Source organism: Grampus griseus (genome assembly GCF_964374135.1).
Source record: "Grampus griseus genome assembly, chromosome: 8".
Classification (NCBI taxonomy): Eukaryota; Metazoa; Chordata; class Mammalia; order Artiodactyla; family Delphinidae; genus Grampus; species Grampus griseus.
In genome coordinates, this window is record NC_139002.1 from 109798503 (window position 1) to 109821579 (window position 23077).

General features: G+C 63.1%; 1 protein-coding gene across 1 annotated transcript in view; it reads right to left on the reverse strand.

Moving 5' to 3' along the window:
* MUC2 (mucin 2, oligomeric mucus/gel-forming) overlaps positions 1-19154 on the reverse strand; it is a gene marked incomplete at both ends in the record, with an annotated part of 59726 nt that extends 40572 nt beyond the window's left edge. Inside the window, 36 exons of the mRNA XM_082660147.1 lie at positions 99-644; positions 759-971; positions 1047-1496; positions 1617-2162; positions 2277-2489; positions 2565-3590; positions 3705-4103; positions 4184-4466; positions 5430-5627; positions 5976-6019; positions 6355-6502; positions 6982-7113; positions 7264-7420; positions 7842-8081; positions 8209-8388; positions 8474-8584; positions 8901-9039; positions 9303-9454; positions 9842-9942; positions 10061-10113; positions 10241-10496; positions 10882-11008; positions 12968-13062; positions 13557-13721; positions 13816-13953; positions 14097-14166; positions 14255-14362; positions 14451-14589; positions 14937-15054; positions 15539-15664; positions 15852-16062; positions 16221-16330; positions 16411-16501; positions 16791-16905; positions 17676-17946; positions 19079-19154. Of these exons, the coding sequence (XP_082516273.1) occupies positions 99-644; positions 759-971; positions 1047-1496; positions 1617-2162; positions 2277-2489; positions 2565-3590; positions 3705-4103; positions 4184-4466; positions 5430-5627; positions 5976-6019; positions 6355-6502; positions 6982-7113; positions 7264-7420; positions 7842-8081; positions 8209-8388; positions 8474-8584; positions 8901-9039; positions 9303-9454; positions 9842-9942; positions 10061-10113; positions 10241-10496; positions 10882-11008; positions 12968-13062; positions 13557-13721; positions 13816-13953; positions 14097-14166; positions 14255-14362; positions 14451-14589; positions 14937-15054; positions 15539-15664; positions 15852-16062; positions 16221-16330; positions 16411-16501; positions 16791-16905; positions 17676-17946; positions 19079-19154 (7547 nt within the window). The remainder of the gene's footprint in view (positions 1-98; positions 645-758; positions 972-1046; positions 1497-1616; positions 2163-2276; positions 2490-2564; positions 3591-3704; positions 4104-4183; positions 4467-5429; positions 5628-5975; positions 6020-6354; positions 6503-6981; positions 7114-7263; positions 7421-7841; positions 8082-8208; positions 8389-8473; positions 8585-8900; positions 9040-9302; positions 9455-9841; positions 9943-10060; positions 10114-10240; positions 10497-10881; positions 11009-12967; positions 13063-13556; positions 13722-13815; positions 13954-14096; positions 14167-14254; positions 14363-14450; positions 14590-14936; positions 15055-15538; positions 15665-15851; positions 16063-16220; positions 16331-16410; positions 16502-16790; positions 16906-17675; positions 17947-19078) is intronic.
* Between the last annotated feature and the right edge of the window lie 3923 nt (positions 19155-23077).

Consider the following 23077-nt stretch of genomic DNA (forward strand, 5'->3'; position numbering starts at 1 on the left):
GGTTGGAGTTGGAGTCCCTATTGTGGTTGTGGTGGGAGTTGGAGTTGCAGTCCCAATTGAAGTGGTGGTGGGTGTTGTGGTTAGGGTCTCTGTAGTGCTTGGAGTCTCTGTTGTGGTTGTGCTGAGGGTCAGAGTTGGAGTCCCAGTTGAAGTGGTGGTGGGTGTTGTGTGTGGGATCTCTGTAGTGGTCGGAGTTGGAGTCTCTGTTAAGGTTGTGGTGGGGGCCGCAGTTGGAGTCCCAGTTGAAGTGGTGATGGATGTTGTGGCTGGGGTCTCTGTAGTGATCGGAGTTGGAATCTCTGTTGTGGTTGTGATGGGGGTTGGAGTTGGAGTCCCAGTTGAAGTGGTGGTGGGTGTTGTGGTTGCGGTCTCTGTAGTGGGTGGAGTTGGAATCTCTGTTGATGTTGTGCTGGGTGTCGGAGTTGGAGTCCCAGTTGAAGTGGTGGTAGGTGTTGTGGTTGGGGTCTCCGTACTGGTTGGGGTTGGAATCTCTGTTGTGGTTGTCATGGGGGTCGGAGTTGGAGTCCCAGTTGAAGTGGTGGTGGGTGTTGTGGTTGCGGTCTCCGTAGTGGTCGGAGTTGGAATCTCTGTTGTGGTTGTGCTGTGGGTCGTGGTTGGAGTCCCAGTTGAAGTAGTGGTGGGTGCTGTGGTCAGGGTCCCTGTAGTGGTCGAGGTTGGAATCTCTGTTGTGGTTGTGCTGGGTGTCGGATTTGGAGTCCCAGTTGAAGTGGTGTTGGGTGCTGTGGTTGGGGTCTCACTAGTGGTTGGAGTTGGAGTCCCTATTGTGGTTGTGGTGGGAGTTGGAGTTGCAGTCCCAGTTGAAGTGGTGGTGGGTGTTGTGGTTGGGGTCTCTGTAGTGGTCAGAGTTGGAGTCTCTCTTGTAGTTGTGGTGGGGGTCGGAGTTGGAGTCCCTGTTGTTGTTGTGGTGGTTGTTGTGGTTGCGGTCTCCGTAGTGGTTGGAGTTGGAGTCACTGTTGAGGTGGTGCTGGGGGTCAGAGTTGGAGTCCCAGTTGAAGTGGTGTTGGGTGCTGTGGTTGGGGTCTCACTAGTGGTTGGAGTTGGAGTCCCTATTGTGGTTGTGGTGGGAGTTGGAGTTGCAGTCCCAGTTGAAGTGGTGGTGGGTGTTGTGGTTGGGGTCTCTGTAGTGCTTGGAGTCTCTGTTGTGGTTGTGCTGGGGGTCGGACTTGGAGTCCCAGTTGAAGTGGTGGTGGGTGTTGTGGTTGGGCTCTCTGTAGTGGTCGGAGTTGGAATCTCTGTTGTGGCTGTTGTGGGGGTCGGAGCTGGAGTCCCAGTTGAACTGGTGGTGGGTGTTGTGGTTGGGGTCTCTGTAGTGGTCGGAGTTGGAATCTCTGTTGTGGTTGTGGTGGTGGTTGGACTCGGAGTCCCAGGTGAAGTGGTGGTGGGTGTTGTGGTTCGGGTCTCTGTAGTGCTTGGAGTCTCTGTTGTGGTTGTGGTGGGGGTCGCAGTTGGAGTCCCAGTTGAAGTGGTGGTAGGTGCTGTGGTTGGGGTCTCACTAGTGGTTGGAGTTGGAGTCCCTATTGTGGTTGTGATGGGAGTTGGAGTTGCAGTCCCAATTGAAGTGGTGGTGGGTGTTGTGGTTAGGGTCTCTGTAGTGCTTGGAGTCTCTGTTGTGGTTGTGCTGAGGGTCAGAGTTGGAGTCCCAGTTGAAGTGGTGGTGGGTGTTGTGTGTGGGATCTCTGTAGTGGTCGGAGTTGGAGTCTCTGTTAAGGTTGTGGTGGGGGCCGCAGTTGGAGTCCCAGTTGAAGTGGTGATGGATGTTGTGGCTGGGGTCTCTGTAGTGATCGGAGTTGGAATCTCTGTTGTGGTTGTGATGGGGGTTGGAGTTGGAGTCCCAGTTGAAGTGGTGGTGGGTGTTGTGGTTGCGGTCTCTGTAGTGGGTGGAGTTGGAATCTCTGTTGATGTTGTGCTGGGTGTCGGAGTTGGAGTCCCAGTTGAAGTGGTGGTGGGTGTTGTGGTTGGGGTCTCCGTACTGGTTGGGGTTGGAATCTCTGTTGTGGTTGTCGTGGGGGTCGGAGTTGGAGTCCCAGTTGAAGTGGTGGTGGGTGTTGTGGTTGCGGTCTCCGTAGTGGTCGGAGTTGGAATCTCTGTTGTGGTTGTGCTGTGGGTCGTGGTTGGAGTCCCAGTTGAAGTAGTGGTGGGTGCTGTGGTCAGGGTCCCTGTAGTGGTCGGGGTTGGAATCTCTGTTGTGGTTGTGCTGGGTGTCGGATTTGGAGTCCCAGTTGAAGTGGTGTTGGGTGCTGTGGTTGGGGTCTCACTAGTGGTTGGAGTTGGAGTCCCTATTGTGGTTGTGGTGGGAGTTGGAGTTGCAGTCCCAGTTGAAGTGGTGGTGGGTGTTGTGGTTGGGGTCTCTGTAGTGGTCAGAGTTGGAGTCTCTCTTGTAGTTGTGGTGGGGGTCGGAGTTGGAGTCCCTGTTGTTGTTGTGGTGGTTGTTGTGGTTGCGGTCTCCGTAGTGGTTGGAGTTGGAGTCACTGTTGAGGTGGTGCTGGGGGTCAGAGTTGGAGTCCCAGTTGAAGTGGTGTTGGGTGCTGTGGTTGGGGTCTCACTAGTGGTTGGAGTTGGAGTCCCTATTGTGGTTGTGGTGGGAGTTGGAGTTGCAGTCCCAGTTGAAGTGGTGGTGGGTGTTGTGGTTGGGGTCTCTGTAGTGCTTGGAGTCTCTGTTGTGGTTGTGCTGGGGGTCGGACTTGGAGTCCCAGTTGAAGTGGTGGTGGGTGTTGTGGTTGGGCTCTCTGTAGTGGTCGGAGTTGGAATCTCTGTTGTGGCTGTTGTGGGGGTCGGAGCTGGAGTCCCAGTTGAACTGGTGGTGGGTGTTGTGGTTGGGGTCTCTGTAGTGGTCGGAGTTGGAATCTCTGTTGTGGTTGTGGTGGTGGTTGGACTCGGAGTCCCAGGTGAAGTGGTGGTGGGTGTTGTGGTTCGGGTCTCTGTAGTGCTTGGAGTCTCTGTTCTGGTTGTGCTGAGGGTCGGAGTTGGAGTCCCAGTTGAAGTGGTGGTGGGTGTTGTGTGTGGGATCTCTGTAGTGGTCGGAGTTGGAGTCTCTGTTAAGGTTGTGGTGGGGGCCGCAGTTGGAGTCCCAGTTGAAGTGGTGATGGATGTTGTGGCTGGGGTCTCTGTAGTGATCGGAGTTGGAATCTCTGTTGTGGTTGTGATGGGGGTTGGAGTTGGAGTCCCAGTTGAAGTGGTGGTGGGTGTTGTGGTTGCGGTCTCTGTAGTGGGTGGAGTTGGAATCTCTGTTGATGTTGTGCTGGGTGTCGGAGTTGGAGTCCCAGTTGAAGTGGTGGTGGGTGTTGTGGTTGGGGTCTCTGTACTGGTTGGGGTTGGAATCTCTGTTGTGGTTGTCGTGGGGGACGGAGTTGGAGTCCCAGTTGAAGTGGTGGTGGGTGTTGTGGTTGGGGTCTCCGTAGTGGTCGGAGTTGGAATCTCTGTTGTGGCTGTTGTGGGGGTCGGAGCTGGAGTCCCAGTTGAACTGGTGGTGGGTGTTGTGGTTGCGGTCTCCGTAGAGGTCGGAGTTGGAATCTCTGTTGTGGTTGTGCTGTGCGTCGTGGTTGGAGTCCCAGTTGAAGTAGTGGTGGGTGCTGTGGTCAGGGTCCCTGTAGTGGTCGGGGTTGGAATCTCTGTTGTGGTTGTGCTGGGGGTCGCAGTTGGAGTCCCAGTTGAAGTGGTGGTAGGTGCTGTGGTTGGGGTCTCACTAGTGGTTGGAGTTGGAGTCCCTATTGTGGTTGTGGTGGGAGTTGGAGTTGCAGTCCCAGGTGAAGTGGTGGTGGGTGTTGTGGTTGGGGTCTCTGTAGTGCTTGGAGTCTCTGTTGTGGTTGTGCTGAGGGTCAGAGTTGGAGTCCCAGTTGAAGTGGTGGTGGGTGTTGTGTGTGGGATCTCTGTAGTGGTCGGAGTTGGAGTCTCTGTTAAGGTTGTGGTGGGGGCCGCAGTTGGAGTCCCAGTTGAAGTGGTGATGGATGTTGTGGCTGGGGTCTCTGTAGTGATCGGAGTTGGAATCTCTGTTGTGGTTGTGATGGGGGTTGGAGTTGGAGTCCCAGTGGAAGTGGTGGTGGGTGTTGTAGTTGGGGTCTCCGTAGTGGTCGGAGTTGGAGTCTCTGTTGAGGTGGTGCTGGGGGTTGGAGTTGGAGTCCCAGGTGAAGTTGTGGTGGGCGTCGTGATCGTGTTCGTGCGACACTCATCCGTCTCCAGGCAACAATAGACGCGTATCTCGTAGTCATAGCAGACTTCAAAAGGTCCTTTTCCAAACTGGTCTTCGTTCTTGCAGATGAACCCGAAGGAGACATTGCACTGAGCCTCCTGGCCCAGCTCCTCCCATCTGAGGTGCGGCTGTATGGCCACCCTGCACTCGATATCCTTGGGGGCCCTGCAGACATGGTTGAATGTCTCTCGGTCTCCACCATCACTGCCGATTCTGGGATGGTCATCGTTGATCCAGTCGGACCAGGAGCAGCATAGCCCTAGGCGAGCAAGACGCAGCGCTGGTCAGCCAGGCTGGGGCGTGCCTTTCGGGAGATCTGTGGGACTCGGAGAACCGAGACCCCTGGGACCAGCTGTCCCCATCATCACCAAAGGGCGCAGTGTTGGCTCTGAGGCTCTAAGCTGAGCCCTAACTTCCACCCTCCACTTCTCCCCTCCTTCTGCAGCTAAAAACCCAAGACCCCAATGCCATGCCAGTGACAGACCCAGGCCTCAGAGCGCCAGCCTAGCACCCCTTCCTCAGCTACCTTCAAATCCTTATGTCAAACCAATAAATAAGGAAAGGGCCACCCAGTCCAGCGAAGAAGCGCGCCGGCAGGGACTTGGTCTGGACTCTTGACCAATGTTTTCACCCTGAGCTGGTCAGGTCCCCTGCACGTGTCCCTGGGCTCAGCAAATCGGGAATCAAGTCACCAAAATACAGCATCTTCGGTCCGCGAGCCGCTGGTCCAGCCCACCCAGCCCAGCCCCGTGTCTGGGTCTCGAGGGAGGCGCCCAGCAGTTTTCTGCAGGTCCTCGCCCTGTATCATTGGGAACGCCGTCAATGTGACTTACTCTGAGTTGTTGAAGAGGGAGATGGCACTGCAGTAAAATGGGGGGGAAGAGAATGTCATTCTATAGCTCTGAGGTTTTTCAAACCTTTTAATTTTACCAGTTTCTTTCCCCAGTGGCTGGCGGCTGGCGGCTCGTTCAGCAGTAGCTGCAATTTCAGCCCGAGCACATGCACAGGGACTAGAGGGTGTCTCTCTGCCTCCTCTAACCCTTAGGGGTAGTTTCCTGCGGGTCTGGGGAGACGGCCCCGAGTCGCCATCGCTGCAATCTGGGCTCAGGGGTGTGGTCAAGATGCTGGGAGGCGGGGGACACTCCCTGAGTTGAGAGGCATGTCGGCATCACACCCATCTACCTAGAAAGGCCGCCCTGCTGGGATCAGGGGAAGACCTTACCTGTACTGGCGGTCAGAGTGGTGCTCGTGGTGGTGGAGGGGGTGATGAGGGAGACAGAGGTGGTGGTGGCGGGTGTTGAGGGGGACGAGGGTGGTGGGGTGGGCTCGCATATGCCGAAGTGCTCCTCCACCGTCCCGTTGGGGCCACAGGTCACCCAGTAGCAGAAGGGGCTGTCCTTCTTAGAGGTGACATTCTTCCCTGGGGGGAGGCCGACGTCAACACGTCAGGAACAAGACAGAGACACACAAGGCCTTCCTCAGTCTGTCCCAATAAGGGGAAGACTGGTTTCCCCCACCTCCAACCACTGGCAAACCAGTGCCCGTCAGGACCCCATTCCCAGAATCCTAAGCGGTGCCCATCAGGACACAGAAGCTACACCACAGATGGGGCATCTGCTCCCCATCAGGAGAAATACAAACATTCAGGTGAGCCCGAGGGGCTGCTGCGAATCAGAGGCACATCTGAGCTGGGAGCCCCAGGGAAGCCACACGGAAGAAAAGGGGGAGGGGGAGGGCCAGGAGGACCGTCCAGGGGCGGGCAGCTTACCTACTTCTGGCCGGCAGACAACTTGCGAGGAGTTGTGACACACACTGAAAAGCAAGAGCAAGGCTGCAGGCCCGAGGAAACACTGGCCTCTCCCAGCCGCCTCTGCCGCCGGCCCAAAGCCTCAGGGCGCTACCCCAAAGGCTGAGTCCAGGAGCCCCCGCCTGGGTTCCCACTGTGGGCAGAGAGGGGACGAGGCAAGGGGAGCAGAAGGAAGGAGGGCCCACTTCTCCCCTCCCCGTGTTTCCTGTGTGCGAGCGGCCATGTGTCCACATGTGTGTACATGAACAGCACTGTGTGCCAGTGTGTGTGCGTGGATGTGGGTGCGTGTGTGCGTGTGCACTGATCTCCCCCGGGGCCCCTGCGACGTGAGCTTAGATACCAAGAGTGGCAGATCTGCTCCGTGGGCACAGGCTCTCCGGGTGCGTAGTGAGTGCCGTTGACATAGCAGCCGCATTGGTCCTGTGTGACACACTTCTTCAGGTCCTCGTCGTAGATGGGACTGTCCTTAGGGCACCGGGGGTAGCAGCCTGGTGGGCACAGGGCACTGGGCTTGGACCGGCACAGAGGACCCCACATCCACAGACCCTACCCATCTTCCCCACCCTGGCAGGTCCTCTTCTCCAGATGTCCTCTGGGAAGGCAGGGGCCTGGACACCGCCCCCTTCCTGGGGCCCTGACACGGCCCTGTGGCCAAAGGGACAGCCAGGCCCCGCCCAGCCTCCTGGGGGGCACGCCCACTGCTCCCTCCCCAGATCTCCGTGTTCTCGGCTCACAGACGCTGCAGAGGACTCCCTAGCCCCCACCTCGCCCTCTTCTGCTCTTTCCCCACAGCAGCTTCGCCCCCGACCTCACACGGTCTCCTGACCTTACGTGGCGTGTTAAGCTGCCCCTTTTCTGCCTCTCTCCTCTAGGGCGGGGTCTTGACTCAGGCTCCCAGCCCCCTGTCAGCGCGGCGAGCCTGGCCCACCCTGGCACGCAGGGTCCCGGGCCCCACAGGGCGCCTCACCCTCCAGGTGGGACACGGAGATGTTGGAGTGAACGCCGCTGATCGTCCTGCACGTCTCAAAGCTGTGGGTCCCGCAGGGTTCGTAGTGCCACTGACACTCGTTCGGGGGGTTGTAGTAGTCACAGAATATGGCTGGGGGAGGGGGGAGGGGGGTCAGGCTCGGGGAGGGCCGAGGCCGGGCGGGGGAGGCGGGGGGGGGGGTCACAAACACCCCATTCCCCGGTGCAGCAGCCTCCGGCCCGCCACACTGGCACCCCAGGCCCAGGACAGGCGGGCACTCACGGCACAGCTCGGGCGTCCTCCAGAACACGCAGGCCCCCTCCTTGGTGCACTCCTGGGCGTAGGCGGCCACAGCAGAGCAGAAACACTCACAGTCCCCGCCCGTGTCGCAGGAGCACGAGTCGTGGACACAGGCTTCGTAGAAGGGCTTGGGGTCCACCTAGGGGAGGAGCCTCCATGTGCCCGGTGTCTACACCGCCCTCATGCGGACAGGCCTTCCCCTGTGGCCCAGGAAGCTCGGGACCCCAAGGCCGACTCTGCGCCCAGGACAGGGTGTGGTCACCCAGCCCTAGCCCCCCAGTGGGGCTGGCAGGGGAGGTCCAGCAACGGTTGCCCAACCCTGCCCACCTCCCCCCACCACTGCCGGAAGCTAAGGGCCATCTGGGCCTCAGGGGCTTGTGTCCTTTCTCCCTCCCTGGAAGGTCCAGAGGCCGGGGGTCCAACCAGGGGTCTCAGAGGGAAGGCTGGACCTCTGGTCACGTGTCCAAAGGACACAGAAGATGGAGCTGAAGCTGGAGAACAGATGGCACAGGCTGACGCAGCCCCGCCCTCGGCCCCGCCCTCGTCCACTCCCCGCCCACCTTGCTGTGGCAGACCCCGAAGACCGGGCCCTTGATGATGCTGCACTGCTTCTCGGCCCAGGAGAGGCGGTGCGGCCTCAGGACGCACGGCTCGGGGGTGGCGCTCACGTCCGGACAGGTGGGGGCCTCCTTCCAGCTGTTCCCGAAGTCCAGCTCACTCTCCACCACCATGTGGTCCCGCGTGGTGAAGTCGTTGCTGGATCGCTGGTCAAAGTTCCCACACAGGCCACACACAGTGCCCTGCAGAGACAAGCCGGCCGGGGGCTTTGCCGGGGGCTCGCAGGCGGGAGGGGCTGACCGCTCACGAGCCTGGGGGGCCCGGGGGGAGCACAGGCACGGACTGGCTGACGGGCAGGCGCCTGCGCACCTTGTAGGAGGGGGCGAGCTTGATGAAGACGCTGGTCCTCTTGTCCCAGATGACGAGGATGCCGACGCTAGCCTCCACCACCAGGTACTGGCCCACTTCCCGCGTGGTGTAGGCCACATGGTGGCCCACGTCACGCTGTATCACCATGAAGTGTTTGTCCTCCAGCTTTAGCTCTGTCCTCTGTGCCCAGGGGAGAGGCCCCGTCACTGGCCGGGCCTGAGGGTCCCCAAGGGACCATGCATGCCCAGGGGAAGGCAGCACTCACCCCCAGGAAGATCTTGATGGCCTTGGAGCAGGTGACGCCCGTGGTGCCACAGGGGACATTCTCGGTGATGACACTGAAGGAGCCCAGTGAGGAGTTCTGGCCACAGTAGTCCTGGGGGCCCACGGGCACGTGAGCCAGGCCGGTCCGGCCATGAGGGTCCTGGGCACCTCCCCCCAGCTGGACCTGGTCGAGCCTCAGCCCCTCATCTGTTGAGAGGGGCCTTAACCCCCCCAAACACACACGCCCCTCTGCACCCCACACCCCCGGAACCCACGGGAGGGTCATGGAATGGGAGGGCCACGGAAGGGCTCCCGTCCCGCCCCAGACCCCTCCACTCGGAGCCTCCTCACTGGTCTGGAGCAGCCCAGGGCCAGCAGCGCAGGGGCCACGAAGCAGCGGCAGGCTCTGGCCATGCCCTCGGCCTCACCTGAACGGCCACGTAGGAGCAGCGTCCATCAAAGTCATAGTACTTCCCATCGAAGGTGATGTAGTGGCTGTTCCCATAGATGGCACAGGTGCCGTGGCACACGGACTGGGTGCATGCCCAGCGCCCTTTCTGGCAGGTGCTGAGGAGAGCGAGATGGGGGGCCTGGAGGGGCTGCAGGGGCCCAGGTCCCCCACCCCTGCTCAGCGTGTACCCTGGCGCTGTGCGGAAAGCCCTCCAGCAGCTCACAGAGCACACCTCCAGGCCCTCCTATCCCAGCGCCCACCCAGGCCAGGGCCCTGCAGACCCCGGCCAGCCCCGCGGAGGAGACCCCCGTGGAGGAGGCCTGTGGTCCAGGGCCGGCTCCCCACGGAGTGCTTGGGGGTCGGGGGCCAGGGTGCTTACCAGGTGTTGCAGTCCACCCTGATCTTGTCCCCGGGGGAGTACAGGTCCTTGTTGTGCACACACGGGCACGCCTCCTCCACCACGCAGCCACCCCGGCCATCGTCAATCAGCCCTTCAGGGCACACGCAGCCGCTGATGCACTCCATCTGGTACTGGCGGGCGGTTGGAGAGCGGGGTTCGGGGATCAGGTGCCAGGCCCAGGGTGGCTGGCCCCTCTTCTGTTGCTGCAGACACCCCTCTTGCCCCGCCCCCCCACCCTCTGACGCTTGACGCCTCTCCCTGGTCCAGCCTCCGGAGCCCTGCCCCCGGGCTCACCACTGGGCTGGGAGATGGGGGAGAGCAGCCTGCCAGGGGCCCCTACACTGGTCCCTGTGCCCTCAGCGGTCTGGGTGGGGACCCACAGGTGGTCACCTCCCACGAGGAACGGGGAGGGCCGGCGAAGCGCATGTGTCCAGAGGACCTAGGGCCCAGAGCCGCAGGACCGGCCGTACGGGAGCCCGCCTGCACCCCCGTCCACAGCGCCCCCGCCCAGCACGCACATAGCCGGCAGCCAGCGTCTGGCAGCTGACGGGCCTGGGGTTCCGGGTGGCCAGCGCCGTCCGGTTGTTGCAGTCGACATGGATCTTCGGGGCCGGGCAGCCTGCGGGACGGAAGGGGCCACATCAGCTCAGGTGAAGTTGGGTGCGGGGCTCGCGCAGGCGATGGAGGGGGAGCAGGTTGGGGGGCGGCAGGCCATGCACAGGGCAGCAGCCACTTACCCTGGTAGGGCTGCTTGACCTGCAGGCAGTGCAGCCTCCCGTTCTGGCAAACGCTGTGAGGGAGAGGTGGGGGGTGAATGGGGCCCTTCGGGGGCGGGCCCAGTGGCTCTGTGGGACTGGGCGGGGGTGTGGGCGCCCCCAGCAGAGCCGGCCCTCCCTCCCTGACCCCAGGCCACACACCATCGCTTCTCCTGCCTCAGGATGGTCTTCCCTGCCTCCAGGTAGACGCCATCGTGGTAGCAGGAACACTTGGCCAGGACCACGCAGCGGCCCTTCTCGTCCAGGAAGGTGTGGTCGGGGCAGCCGCAGCCGTCCACGGGTGCGAAGCCCTTGACACAGTGGGTGTCAGGCTCAGACAGCGAGCGGCAGGTCGGCTGGCAGGTGGTCAGGTTGTACAGGAAGACCTGCGACCTGGGGCAGGAGCCCACGTCCTTGTCTGCAGAGGGGAGGGGCCGGCCTGAGGGGCGGGAGGACGGCCCGCAGCTCCCTTCCCCGAAAGCCAGCCCCGAGCCCCACATCTGGCCAGGACACCCACCCAGCCAGGGGGCCAACAAGGGCAGTCACCCCGGGACCCCTGGCCACACAGGTGCCCCAGCCCCCAGCATGCACCTCCCCTCTGAGCTAAGGCATCGTGGCCACAGTTCCAGGCCCCTCCCTGCAAGCAGAGTGGCCCAGGGCTGGTTTCCTGCTGCTTCCTAGCCGGGGAAGCTGGGAGTGAGGTCGGCCCCCTGCACCCTCAACCCTCGACGGCCAGGGTGAGCTGCCACCTGGGACAGCAGCGACCTGGAGGCCGGCCCGGGCCCAGGACACCTGGCACTCACTGCAGACGCGCTCCCGCCAGCCCCACAGCGTGACGCCCTTGATGGTGCAGGCGCGGGCGTAGGAGGACAGGGCCGCGCACATGCAGTCCTCCGTGCTCTGACAGTTGCACGTGTCGTATTTGCACCTCTGTGGGGGCAAACAGGGCAGTGAACGGGGAGAGCTGGCTGGGGGACATCACGCCCGTGTGAGCACACAGACACGCAGCACTTACGCACGTGCACACACACACCCAGCTACACACATGTGCTCTGCACACACCCAGCTATACACATGTGCTGTGCTCACAGACCCAGCTATACACATGTGCTGTGCTCACAGACCCAGCTATACACATGTGCTCTGCACACACCCAGCTATACACATGTGCTCTGCACACACACCCAGCTATACACATGTGCTCTGCACACACCCAGCTATACACATGTGCTGTGCTCACAGACCCAGCTATACACATGTGCTGTGCTCACAGACCCAGCTATACACATGTGCTGTGCTCACAGACCCAGCTATACACATGTGCTGTGCACACACACCCAGCTATACACATGTGCTCTGCACACACACACCCAGCTATACACATGTGCTCTGCACACACACCCAGCTATACACATGTGCTCTGCACACACCCAGCTATACACATGTGCTGTGCTCACAGACCCAGCTATACACATGTGCTGTGCACACACACCCAGCTATACACATGTGCTCTGCACACACACACCCAGCTATACACATGTGCTCTGCACACACACCCAGCTATACACATGTGCTCTGCACACACCCAGCTATACACATGTGCTGTGCTCACAGACCCAGCTATACACATGTGCTGTGCACACACACACCCAGCTATACACATGTGCTGTGCTCACAGACCCAGCTATACACATGTGCTCTGCACACACCCAGCTATACACATGTGCTCTGCACACACCCAGCTATACACATGTGCTGTGCACACACACCCAGCTATACACATGTGCTGTGCACACACACACCCAGCTATACACATGTGCTGTGCACACACACCCAGCTATACACATGTGCTGTGCTCACAGACCCAGCTATACACATGTGCTCTGCACACACCCAGCTATACACATGTGCTGTGCACACACCCAGCTATACACATGTGCTGTGCACACACCCAGCTATACACATGTGCTCTGCACACACACCCAGCTATACACATGTGCTGTGCACACACACACCCAGCTATACACATGTGCTGTGCACACACCCAGCTATACACATGTGCTGTGCACACACACACCCAGCTATACACATGTGCTGTGCTCACAGACCCAGCTATACACATGTGCTCTGCACACACCCAGCTATACACATGTGCTGTGCACACACCCAGCTATACACATGTGCTGTGCACACACCCAGCTATACACATGTGCTCTGCACACACACCCAGCTATACACATGTGCTGTGCACACACACACCCAGCTATACACATGTGCTGTGCACACACCCAGCTATACACATGTGCTGTGCACACACACACCCAGCTATACACATGTGCTGTGCACACACCCAGCTATACACATGTGCTCTGCACACACCCAGCTATACACATGTGCTCTGCACACACCCAGCTATACACATGTGCTGTGCACACACACCCAGCTATACACATGTGCTGTGCACACACACCCAGCTATACACATGTGCTGTGCTCACAGACCCAGCTATACACATGTGCTGTGCACACACACCCAGCTATACACATGTGCTGTGCTCACAGACCCAGCTATACACATGTGCTCTGCACACAGCCAGCTATACACATGTGCTCTGCACACACACCCAGCTATACACATGTGCTGTGCTCACAGACCCAGCTATACACATGTGCTGTGCACACACACACCCAGCTATACACATGTGCTGTGCTCACAGACCCAGCTATACACATGTGCTGTGCACACAGACCCAGCTATACACATGTGCTCTGCACACACGCAGCCGTTTCGCACAGGAGCCGCACAGGCAGCGGGGAGGGCAGTGCCTGGGGGCCGTTTCGCACAGGAGCCGCGCAGGCAGCGGGGAGGGCAGTGCCGGGGGCCGCCCACCTTGTAGTATTCGGCTGGGTCCACGGCAGAGTGACACTTGCTGAACGGGCTCTCTGTCTTCTTCAGCAGGGAGCACCAATGCTCGGCATAGTTGGCTGGAGAGGGTTCAGCCCGTCAGTGCGGACGGCCCCTCCAACAAGTCCCCCAGGTCAGGCTGCCCAGCCGCCCAGGCTGGAGCAGACACTGTCCCCTCGGTGGACCGAGCCCAGGCCCCTCCCTTCAGGGCAGGTCAGCACAGGACGGTGCCCCTTTGTAAGGCAAGGGCTCCCACCCCTCTCCTCTCTCCACCTCGTGGACGTGGCAGGTGACCTGGCAGGTGTTAGGGTGTCCTGTCAAGGCACCAGGCCAGCCCCCAGATGAGGGCCACCAGCCTGCGATTAGTAGCCCCGGCCCCGGCCCCTCTGCCATGTCACTGGGCAGGCTGCCACCGTGGGCCACCATAAACCAGCCGCAAGGCAGACGGCAGCAGGTGGACGGCTGGCTCTGTTGTCTCCACACGACACCCGCCCGCCGCGTCCCACCAGGAGCCCTGTGTGCGCCGGGCCAGCTCCCCAGCGGCCAGGCCAGCTCCCCAGCGGCCAGGCCTCACCGCTCTCGATGCTGAGGGAGCAGGGGTCATCCAGCCAGTCCAGCTTGTTGCGGCAGCTCGACTGGGCCTTCCAGGAGTTGGCGAAGCCGGCGCCCGTGGCCTCCACCAGCCCACCGGGCGTCCTGAAGTCGTCACCTTCAAGGCCGTTGAAGTTCCCGCAGAGGCCTGAGGGGCCAGGACAGGGTTGGGAAGGGTCGGGGGTCAGAGTGCGCAGGCCCGAGGGTGGCCTGCGTGGGGGGCGCTGGGCGGGGCCGCTCACCCTGCACCAGCCCCTGGGCGGCATGGTCCAGCGTCAGGAAGAGCTGCATGACCGGCACCAGCTGGACCTGCAGCCTGAGGCCGAAGGCGGTGGTCACGACGATGTGGTGGGAGGACGGTTGAAGGATGGAGAAGCTCGCTGCAAGGCAGGGGAGGGGAAGGGCCGTGGAGGGCTCGTGGGGAGGGCTCCCCTCCTTTCCCATCCCCCTCCCCCGTCTCCCTCCCCCCTCCTCCCCCCACCCCGCCCCCTCCCCGGCATGGGCGCCCTGGAGCTGGACTCACCCGTCACGTGGGGCAGGTTCACCTTAAGTTCATTCAGCAGGACGCTGCCGTCCAACTTGAAGGCCACCACCTGTGGGCAAGGCCGAGTGTACACGGGGGCTGAGAAGGGCCTTGGGGCCCCCGGGGGTGCTGGGAGGGCAGGGGGCAGGGGCACCCACGTTCTTCTTGTTGTCAGCCAGCAGCACCACTGTCTTCAGGCAGGTCTGCTTGTCGGTGGAGCCACAGGGGGTCAGCTCGCCCAGGACGGCGTAGGAGTCATGGGTGTCCTGCGGGGAGGGCAGAGGGCGTTGCAGCCACACAGCGGGTGGGGCAGGGGTCCAGCTCCACCCACATGCCCACCCGGGTGCCAGCCACCTTGGTCAGCACGTAGTAGCAGTCCCCGTGGAACGTGTACTTCCTCTCGTCGAAGGTGGTGATATGGGCACCGCCCTCCAGGGCACATGTCCCGGGACACTGCAGGTCCTGGCACACCCAGCGGCCGGCGTTGCAAACACTGCAGGGCAACAGGGCCAGGGTCAGGCTCGACCGCCACCCCTGCCCTCTGGGACCCCCAGCCCACCTGGAAACCCTCCCGCTGGGACCCTCAGCCCACCTGGACTCCCCTCCCGCTGGACTCCCCTCCCGCTGGACCCCAGCCCATCGGGACGCCAGCCCACCTGGACCCCAGCCCGTTGGGACCACAGCCCGTCGGGACCCCAGCCCGTCGGGACCCCAGCCCATCAGGACCCCAGCCCACCTGGACCCCAGCCCGTCGGGACACCAGCCCACCTGGACTCCCCTCCCGCTGGACTCCCCTCCCGCTGGACCCCAGCCCGTCGGGACCCCAGCTCCGGGACCCACCACTGCTCGCAGTTGTTGGTGATCTGTTGGCCAGGCGCGTACAGGTGTCCATGCAGCTTGCAGTGACACTGGTTCACAGGGATGCAGCCGTCACCCTTGATGTCATCGTACACAGTGCCTGGGACAGCGCGGGACATGTTCCATTCAGCCGGCCCGAACAGCGCCAGCGTCCCCCCTGGCGGGGCTGCCGCTTCCAGGGCCACAGCCAGGGGCCGGCCTCCCTGAAGGGGTGCTGCCAGCCAGGCCTCCCAGCCACAGACACCTATGGTCCTTTGGGGACAACTGTGGTCCCCACACTGTATCAGAGGGACCTGCTTCCAGGCTCAGAGCCACAGGCTAGGCAGGAGGAGGTCTGTCCACGGGTGATGAGCAGGAAGGTGACACTGCTGTGTGTATGTTGGGGGGTCTTCAGCCCTTGTAGCCCTTCTACCTGGACCTTGTCCCCGATGTCCCTGCAGGGCCCCGAGCTGTCGCTCTCCCTCAGCATGGCTGAGAGCCGAGGCCCAGGCAGCGAGGCGGCCGTCCTGCCAGGCACAGGCGGCGGGCGGTGCTTCAGGGCAGCGCTCTCCACTCCGCTGCCTGCGTGCGTCCCCAGCACTCACCTTCTGGGCAGAAACAGCCGTCCATGCGATGTTCCTCACACAGGCTGCTGACCTCCAGGTGTGAGCAGGTGTCCATGCAGGGCGAGCCGCTCTCCAGGTAAACCATGGTCCTGGGGCAGCTCTTAGCTGGACAGGCAGAGGCAGGCCCCTGAGCCGAGGGCAGGGCGCAGCGGGTGCCACGAAGGGTCCGTGCCGGCCTCGTGCCCCAGCTGAGCTGGGCACAGCATGGCTCCCAGTCCAGGGCGCAAAGGGCACCGCGCTCCCCGCGGATCATGCCCCACGTGCCCCTGGTTCCTGCCCGCGCGGCACTTACGGCAGAGCGAGGCGGTCCTCCAGTTCCGCGGCCTGCCACCGGCGTGCGAGCACTGGCGGGAGAACTCGGCGATGGTGCTGCAGACGCAGGAGACGCCATGCGGGCACTGGCAGCGGTCCTGCACGCAGGCCTGCACGTACAGCTCCAGCGGCACCAGGTCCCGGCAGTCCTCGAAGACCGTGTCTGTCAGCAGCCTCTCGCACTCGGCGCGCTGGCGGGCAGTGAATGGGGCTGCTCACGGCCTCCTCTCCCCTCCGCACCACCGGGGCGGGCGCGGGGTCCCCAACAGAGGCCAGCGGGCACGGCTCTGGGGGGAGGTGCAGGCTCTGCTCCCACGGCCCCCTCCCCCCCGAATGGCCAGCGACTCACATGCTCAGAGCAGGACGCGGGGGTCGGCACCTCCTGGGGGCCCTCGCACACCTCCTCAGGCTTGTTCACCTTCTGCATGTTCCCAAATTCGACGGGACTGAAGAGCACGCCTGGGGGGCACAGCCGTTCAGCGGGGCCGGGCGGGGAGCCTGCCCGCAGCCCAGCCGCCAAGGCCCGAGGAGGCCCTCACCATCGGAGAGGAACTCAGAGTAGGTCTGCAGGCCGTTGTAGTCACCGCAGAGGCCGCACGTGTGGTTCCGGAACTTACTGTCCAGCTCCAGCTGTCCGGGGAAGGGAGACAAGTGAGCAGGCCGTGGGGCAGCCAGGTCAGCCTCAGAACCCTGCCTGAACGGGTGTCAGCCGTGGTGGGAGAGCTGGGGTTAGCTGGGGGGAGGGGGCGGGGGAAGGGGCAGGGCCAGCACCACACCGGGCCAGAGGGTCCCCTCACGGGGTGGACCGCCTGACCCCCGCTCTGCCTCCAGCCTCTCCACCCGCCCAAAGGCCACACAGCGCCCCAGCCCGCCCAGACCCCCTCTTGGTCCCCTGGGGTCCCCGAGGCCCGTGACACACCATGACCGAGTCCTCCCGGTTCCACATGAGCATGAGGCCGGCACGGGAGTAGACCTTGGTGTAGGCGTCATTCTGCTCGATGAGCAGCCCCGGGCTGTAGTGCGGGCTGCTGACCCTGGGGGATGGGCACCGGGGTCACGCCGGCCCACGCAGCACCCACGTGGCAGAGGGGCTGAGGCTGGGGGCGTGGGTGGGGTGGCCGGCTCCCATCCGGAGCCACAAGCAGTGTGGCCACCCTCTGGGGGCACTCGAGCCGTGGCCCAGCCCCTGTCCACCTGCCTGGCTAGGTCCTCCGGGCCGAGCCACACCCGCCGGCCCAACGCCCTCTCCACACCCCCTCCCTGGGCTCTGCTCTGGGCAGGGCCCCCAGGGAGCCCGTAAAGCCCTGGGAGGAGGGGGGCCAGGCTGGAGAGGCCCCACCCACCCCATCGCCCAGGGCAGGCGCCGCACCCACCCCACGCTGCCCGTGTGGGCCCTGTTCCCACCCCCTGCTCTGAGCCTGGGCTTCGGGGAATCAAAATCCCTTGGAGCAGGGGAAGGGCAAACCCTGCAGGTGGGGACGCCCCCTGCACCCCAACCCCCGCCCGCCCGGGGCAGCAATGAGCTCAGGGCCCCTTTGTTCCTGAGACAACGCGGGACAACGTGGGGGAAGGAGGAACGGGCCTCCCGTGGGCTCCTGTAACCCTAGCTTGGGCTGCCAGGCCACCCTGCCCAGCACGGTCCAGCCCAGAGCCTGGTGGGCTGCCAGCAGCGGGGCTGGAGGAGACTCACTGGTAATAAAGCTCTCTCCCCAACACTCTCCTTCTTAGCCGGCGGGGCAGTGGGGGGAGGTGGGGGGAAGGGAGGGCAAGCGGGGGCACTGGCTCACAGGACGTGGCCACTCACACGGCGCCGTTCACCACAGCGAGCTGGCTGGTGAGGTAGATGGCATCACCCTTGACGGTCAGCAGGATGTACTCGACCTGGGGGTGGCCCCCACTGCGGCCGGGGGCCCGTTTCAGGTGCACAGCGAACTCCTGGTAGGTGTCCCGGCAGTCAGAGGCGAAGTTGTAGTCGCACAGCCCGGGGAAGCGGAAGACGTCTCCGTCGAAGGTCTTGTAGTGGGAGTTGCCCCACGTGCTGCAGACGCTCTGGCCGTGGTTCCGGGTCCTGCCTGCTGGGGCGCAGCGGGTGGGCACGTGAGCAGCCCATGTCGCCAGGAAGCCCGTCCGTCCGAGGCTCTGGCCTGGCAGCGGCCCTCTGAGGACCCTCCAGAGGCGCCCCGCAGCAGCTCAGAGCCCGTCGGGGTCTCGGCCCAGGCCCCAGGGAGGGTCGTCCTGTGAGGGTCCTCTGCTGGACACTGGCCACCCCATCCACGCAGTCTCAGCCCCCTGAAAGGGCGTCTCCAGCTGCCGCGCCCTCCCACCCTGACCCTGCAGGGGATGCAGCTGTGTGCTGAGCGGGGAGCAGGGCCAGAGGGGCTGTCGGGCTCCCTGGCGCCCTGTCAGCCTGGCCCAGCTCCCCACCCCGGTCTCCACCACACTCCGTCCATCGACACCCCAGCCAGCACCCCAGCCCCGCTCCAGCCGCCCCTCATCCCGCAGAAGATCTGTGCCAGACCTCTCAGAGGGAACCTGCGTCATGTTCATCCGTATGGGGCCAGCTCCCCCTTCCCCCAGCCCCGCCACCACCCTGTCCCCAAGTGCCCTGCTGGGACAGAGATGTCCCCATCCTACATCTGCATGGTCTTCTCTGGCTGAAGCCACCCCTTGAGCAGAGACCCAAACAGCTGGCTCTGCTGAAGGGCCCAGCTTGGTCTTGACCCCCAGTCCCGGTACTGATACCGGGACTGGGGGCCTCCCCTGGCCCGGCCCCTCCTGGCAGGCCCCTGCCTCCCCTAGGCCCACAGGCAGCCACCCAGACCGGTGCGTCCGCCTGGGACTGTCCCCTGGATACACACTCTGGCCAGGCAATCACCTTCAGAAGCATGGTGGGAACCCAAGACCCCCTTCCTCCCTCCCTCCCTCCCTCCCTTCCTTCCTTCTTTCCTCCCTCCCTCCCTCCCTTCCTTCCTTCCTCCCTCCCTCCCTTCCTTCCTTCCTCCCTCCCTCCCTTCCTTCCTTCTTTCCTCCCTCCCTTCCTTCCTTCCTTCCTTCCTTCCATCCCTCCACCCAAAGTCAGCAGGGGTGGGGTTGCAGGAGGCCTGGCCCACGCTGTCCACCCCAAAGCCCGGGCCGAGGGAAACACCTCTACCCCAGGCAGGACCATGTGCCCTGGGCCGCCCGGTCTTCCTGCCTGCACCCTCTCACCTCTCCGGAGTTCTGAGCCCCCGGCCCAGGTCAGAGTCAGGCAGAGGGCCACCAGGAGGGCTAGTGGCAGCCCCATGGTGGCCAGAAACCTGGTGTGGGAGAGCGACCGGGGCAGGGGTCTGGGCCTTATATGGCCCCGCAGAGCAGTCGGAGGGTGGGGAGGGCAGGGGAGGGGCGAGGGGTGGGTGGGGCACTGCCAGATTGTCAGGAAAGCAGCTGCGGGGGCACCAAGGGCCCTGGTGGGGAAATATTGATTCAGGTTATCTGAGGTTTATTTTTTATTGCTCCCGGGTTAGAGCTGGCTCTGCCCAGAATGTGGCAGCCCCAATTACCCGATTCCAACACACACCCAAGGCGGACCTCCGTCCCTCCCAGCCACTAGCGGAACCAGGCCCGGGACAGGGAGGACCTGGCCCCCCATTTTTTTAATGTGGAATCTAATTTTTTTTTTTTTTTTTTGGCCGCGTTGGGTCTTTGTTCCTGCACGCAGGCTTTCTCTAATTGCGATGAGCGGAGGCTACTCTTGGTTGTGGCGCTCAAGTTTCTCATTGCTGTGGCCTCTCTCGTTGCGGAGCACGGGCTCTAGGCGCGCGGGCTTCAGTAGTTGTGGCTCTCGGGCTCTAGAGCGCAGGCTCAGTAGTTGTGGCGCGCGGGCTTAGTTGCTCCACGGCATGTGGGATCTTCCCAGACCAGGGCTCGAACCCGTGTCCCCTGCATTGGCAGGCGGACTCTCAACCACTGCGCCACGAGGGTCGTCCAGAAGCACGTCCTGGCAGCCAACAGGCTCCCCGAACCCCACCCCACCCATTCAGCATCTCTGGCACGGCGAACGTCAAATGGGGTGCCTCCCAAGGGGCCCCGACGAACTACTGCCTGGTGTGGGCTCCCACTCTGGGGGCCTGTCGGAGACCTCCTGGACCTCAGCCTCCCCAGCCAGGGGCCCGAGCTCCGGGTCAGGGTAAGGGGGCCCCTGCTCTCCCTGAACCCCGCTGCCGAGGCAGGGAGGGCATGGGCTCCTGTGGGGTCCAGGCGGTGCCCCATTTCCGCACCAATTCCTTCCCATACCTCGTTGAGCTCGGTCAGGGGCCCCCGGCTCCGGCCCACCCTCTAATCCCCTCCTTTCCCAGGCCAAGCCAGCCTCTGGAATTACATGTAATTGGGACTTGGGGAGCCCAGCCAGGGGATGCTTTAACAGAATCACATCCTCTGGGACACAGGGCACCGGGCTCGAGGCTGAGAGTAGCCGTCCCCAAGGGGAGTGGGGCCGGGGCCGGACACGAGCACGGCCTGGCAGGCACAGGCCCGGCCCTGCAGCCTCCCCAGGACGGTGGGGAGAACCAGGGAAGAGGGTGGGGCAGTCACGCAGGTGCTCCCGGGCCGGGCCTCTGGTGGGAAGAGGGTCCTGCCCCAGAGAGGAACTATGGCCTCCAGGGCATCTCAGACCCTCCAAATGAACCCGAGCACGTCTGGAAATGCCTTGAGGACGTGGCATTTGAGCTGCGCTGGCCCCAAGCCTTAGCAACCTCTGGGTGGGCACCCATGTCGCTGGTGGGTAAACCGAGATCGGGGCCTCCCCTCCCTGCATTCCTCCATTCTGAAAACAAACGTGCATCTTGAATTCGACTTTTGACTTTGGCCAGCGCAATTGTGGAGAACAGCTCTGATGGTCGGGGGGCCTCGGTCTCCAACCTCGGGGCCCCTGAGTTTCAGGGGCAAGTGGGAGAGGTTCATCTCAACTGTTACTCTGGACAAGGGGGCTGCCCAGTGGTGGGGGCCATGGGACCCTGAGTCCGGCGCCCCTGCAGAGGCAGTGACCAGAAGCTGGGGCCTTGGCCTGGCACCTCCCGGGGGCCCTTCCTCTGCAGACAGGCCCTCCACACCACTGCAACAGCACCCAGGGCCACGAGCTCTGCTCACAGCACCTGACGATTCCCGGGGTCCCCGCGGAGCCAAGACATCAAAGGACGGGTACCCCCAGGGTCAAAGAGAGTGACTGGGAGCCATGGTCCCCAGGCCTGACCCTCCTGGGGGCCTGAGGTAAAGCCCCTCATCCTGTCCTGCTGTGCTGCCAGCCCCAGGCCCAGGGGCCCAGGGACCCAGGCACGTGGGGGACAGCGTTCGGCTCGAGCCAGGAGGAGCAGGGATCAGGCAACCAGAGCAGCTGGCCCAGCAGGCCCATCGTGCCACTTCCTGTGGGGCTTGCATGGGCTGGCACTGCGCCCTGGGGAAACCCAAGGACAGGGCCCCCTCTGCGACCCCCAGGGGCAGTGATTTTCCATGCCAGGCTCCCTCTGCCCTGGTGGGAATCAGAGATTCCTGGCCAAAGACAGGACGCGCAGCACAGCCCCGAGTCTAAGAAGGTGGGGTCCTCCCTGGGGTCTGAGAAGGTGGGGTTGGGTCCCCCCTGGGTCTGAGAAGGTCAGCCCCATGGACCCTCTGGGTGGGGAAGCCAGTGTCCCAAGGCCCACACCCCTCTTGGCACAGACGCAGGTTCTCGGGTGGGACCCGTGAGCAGTGCCATTAGGCGCTCAGACTGGGGTGGGCACGAGAGGGCAGGAGGGATGGGGCTGGTGGGAGGAGATGGGGAGGGCTTGGGGCCCCCATGCGACCTCTGGTCAGTCTCCCGGCCGCTGGGCAAACTCAGTCATGGCGGGTCCCTAGCAGGTAAGTCCCTGGAAAGTACCTGACTAGGACACCTGGGTGCTTAGACATGTCCATCCATCCATCACTTTAATTCTTGTGGATGCAGGAGGAGGCCCCTCGGCCTGTGACACTCCACTCAGTGCGCTGGAGCCCCGTTCCCGCCCTACCGGGACCCCCACCCTTCACTGAGGCAGAGTTGAGGAAACTGCCCAGCGTCCCTCTGTGACAAGGCTGTGACGCCCAAAGGCCACCAGGACACCACTCTGGCCAGCCACAGTCGGGGGCTGCTGAGGGGGCTGACTGCCTGCCCACCAGTCAGGTGGACCCCCCCGGGGCACAGACCCACACACACACATGCACACCGGCCTGGGCAGCCCCGGGCCTCCCCCCGCCAGGGCCCACACCCAGCAGTGTTTACCCCAACAGGACACTGTTCCCAGGACTACAGTCTCGGAAATCACAGTCTTGACCACAGGGAGGAGGCCACAGAGACGTCACGAAACGCAGCCTAAAACAACTGGCCACGGCGATCTGTCCACAAACCCTGCCTCATCAGGAAGTGGGAGGGCGGGGAACGGGGGCAGCGGGGGAGGGCGACTCATCAGGGAGTGGGAGGGAGGAAGGGCGGAGGGGGTCTGTAAAAGAACAAGGATCCATATGTGTAGACCCTTCTCAGACCCTGGGCCCAACCCCAGGCCGACGGCTCCGGTGGTCCGGCCTCGGTGGGCAGATGGAGGGTGTGCCCAGGGAAGCTGTGGGTTCCTAGCCCTCGGGACACCCAAGGGAGCCCACAGCCCCAGCCAGACACCGGACAGAGTCCCCGGTAGGTAAGTGTCTGAGGACTCGGAGGCAGGCAAAGAGAACACCAGCCATGCCCACCGCCTCCCCATGTGCTCCCTGAGGCAGTGGAAAGGGTAACTCAGACCTGGCCAGCACCCTCAGAGGATCTGAAAGACCTGGGGGTGTGCAGGCCCAGGCCTCATACCACCTCCCCTGGCCTGCAAGGTTTACAGTAGGACATGACGTATCTGCCCCTGCCATGCTTGAAGAGTAGGTGGGTTAACACACAAAGGTGTTTGTTCCCAAGCAAGTGGGGCGGGGCCAGGTCAGCGGGCTCTGCTCCGCAGGGCAGGCAGGCACAGGCCTGGCCTCCTTGGGGGTAAAGGGCCACTGCACCTCAGGAGACCGGTCACCTTCCAGCAGTCATCCCCGCCTCGAGACCTGGTCCTTACACTGACCATTTTCCTCACCAACCTGGCTGCACTGTGTGACCCCTGTGGCCTTCAGGCTGTGAGCACCTCGAGGGCAGCAGCCTATGTGGGCTCCTCTGTGGGCTAGCGTCACAGTAGTCACTCA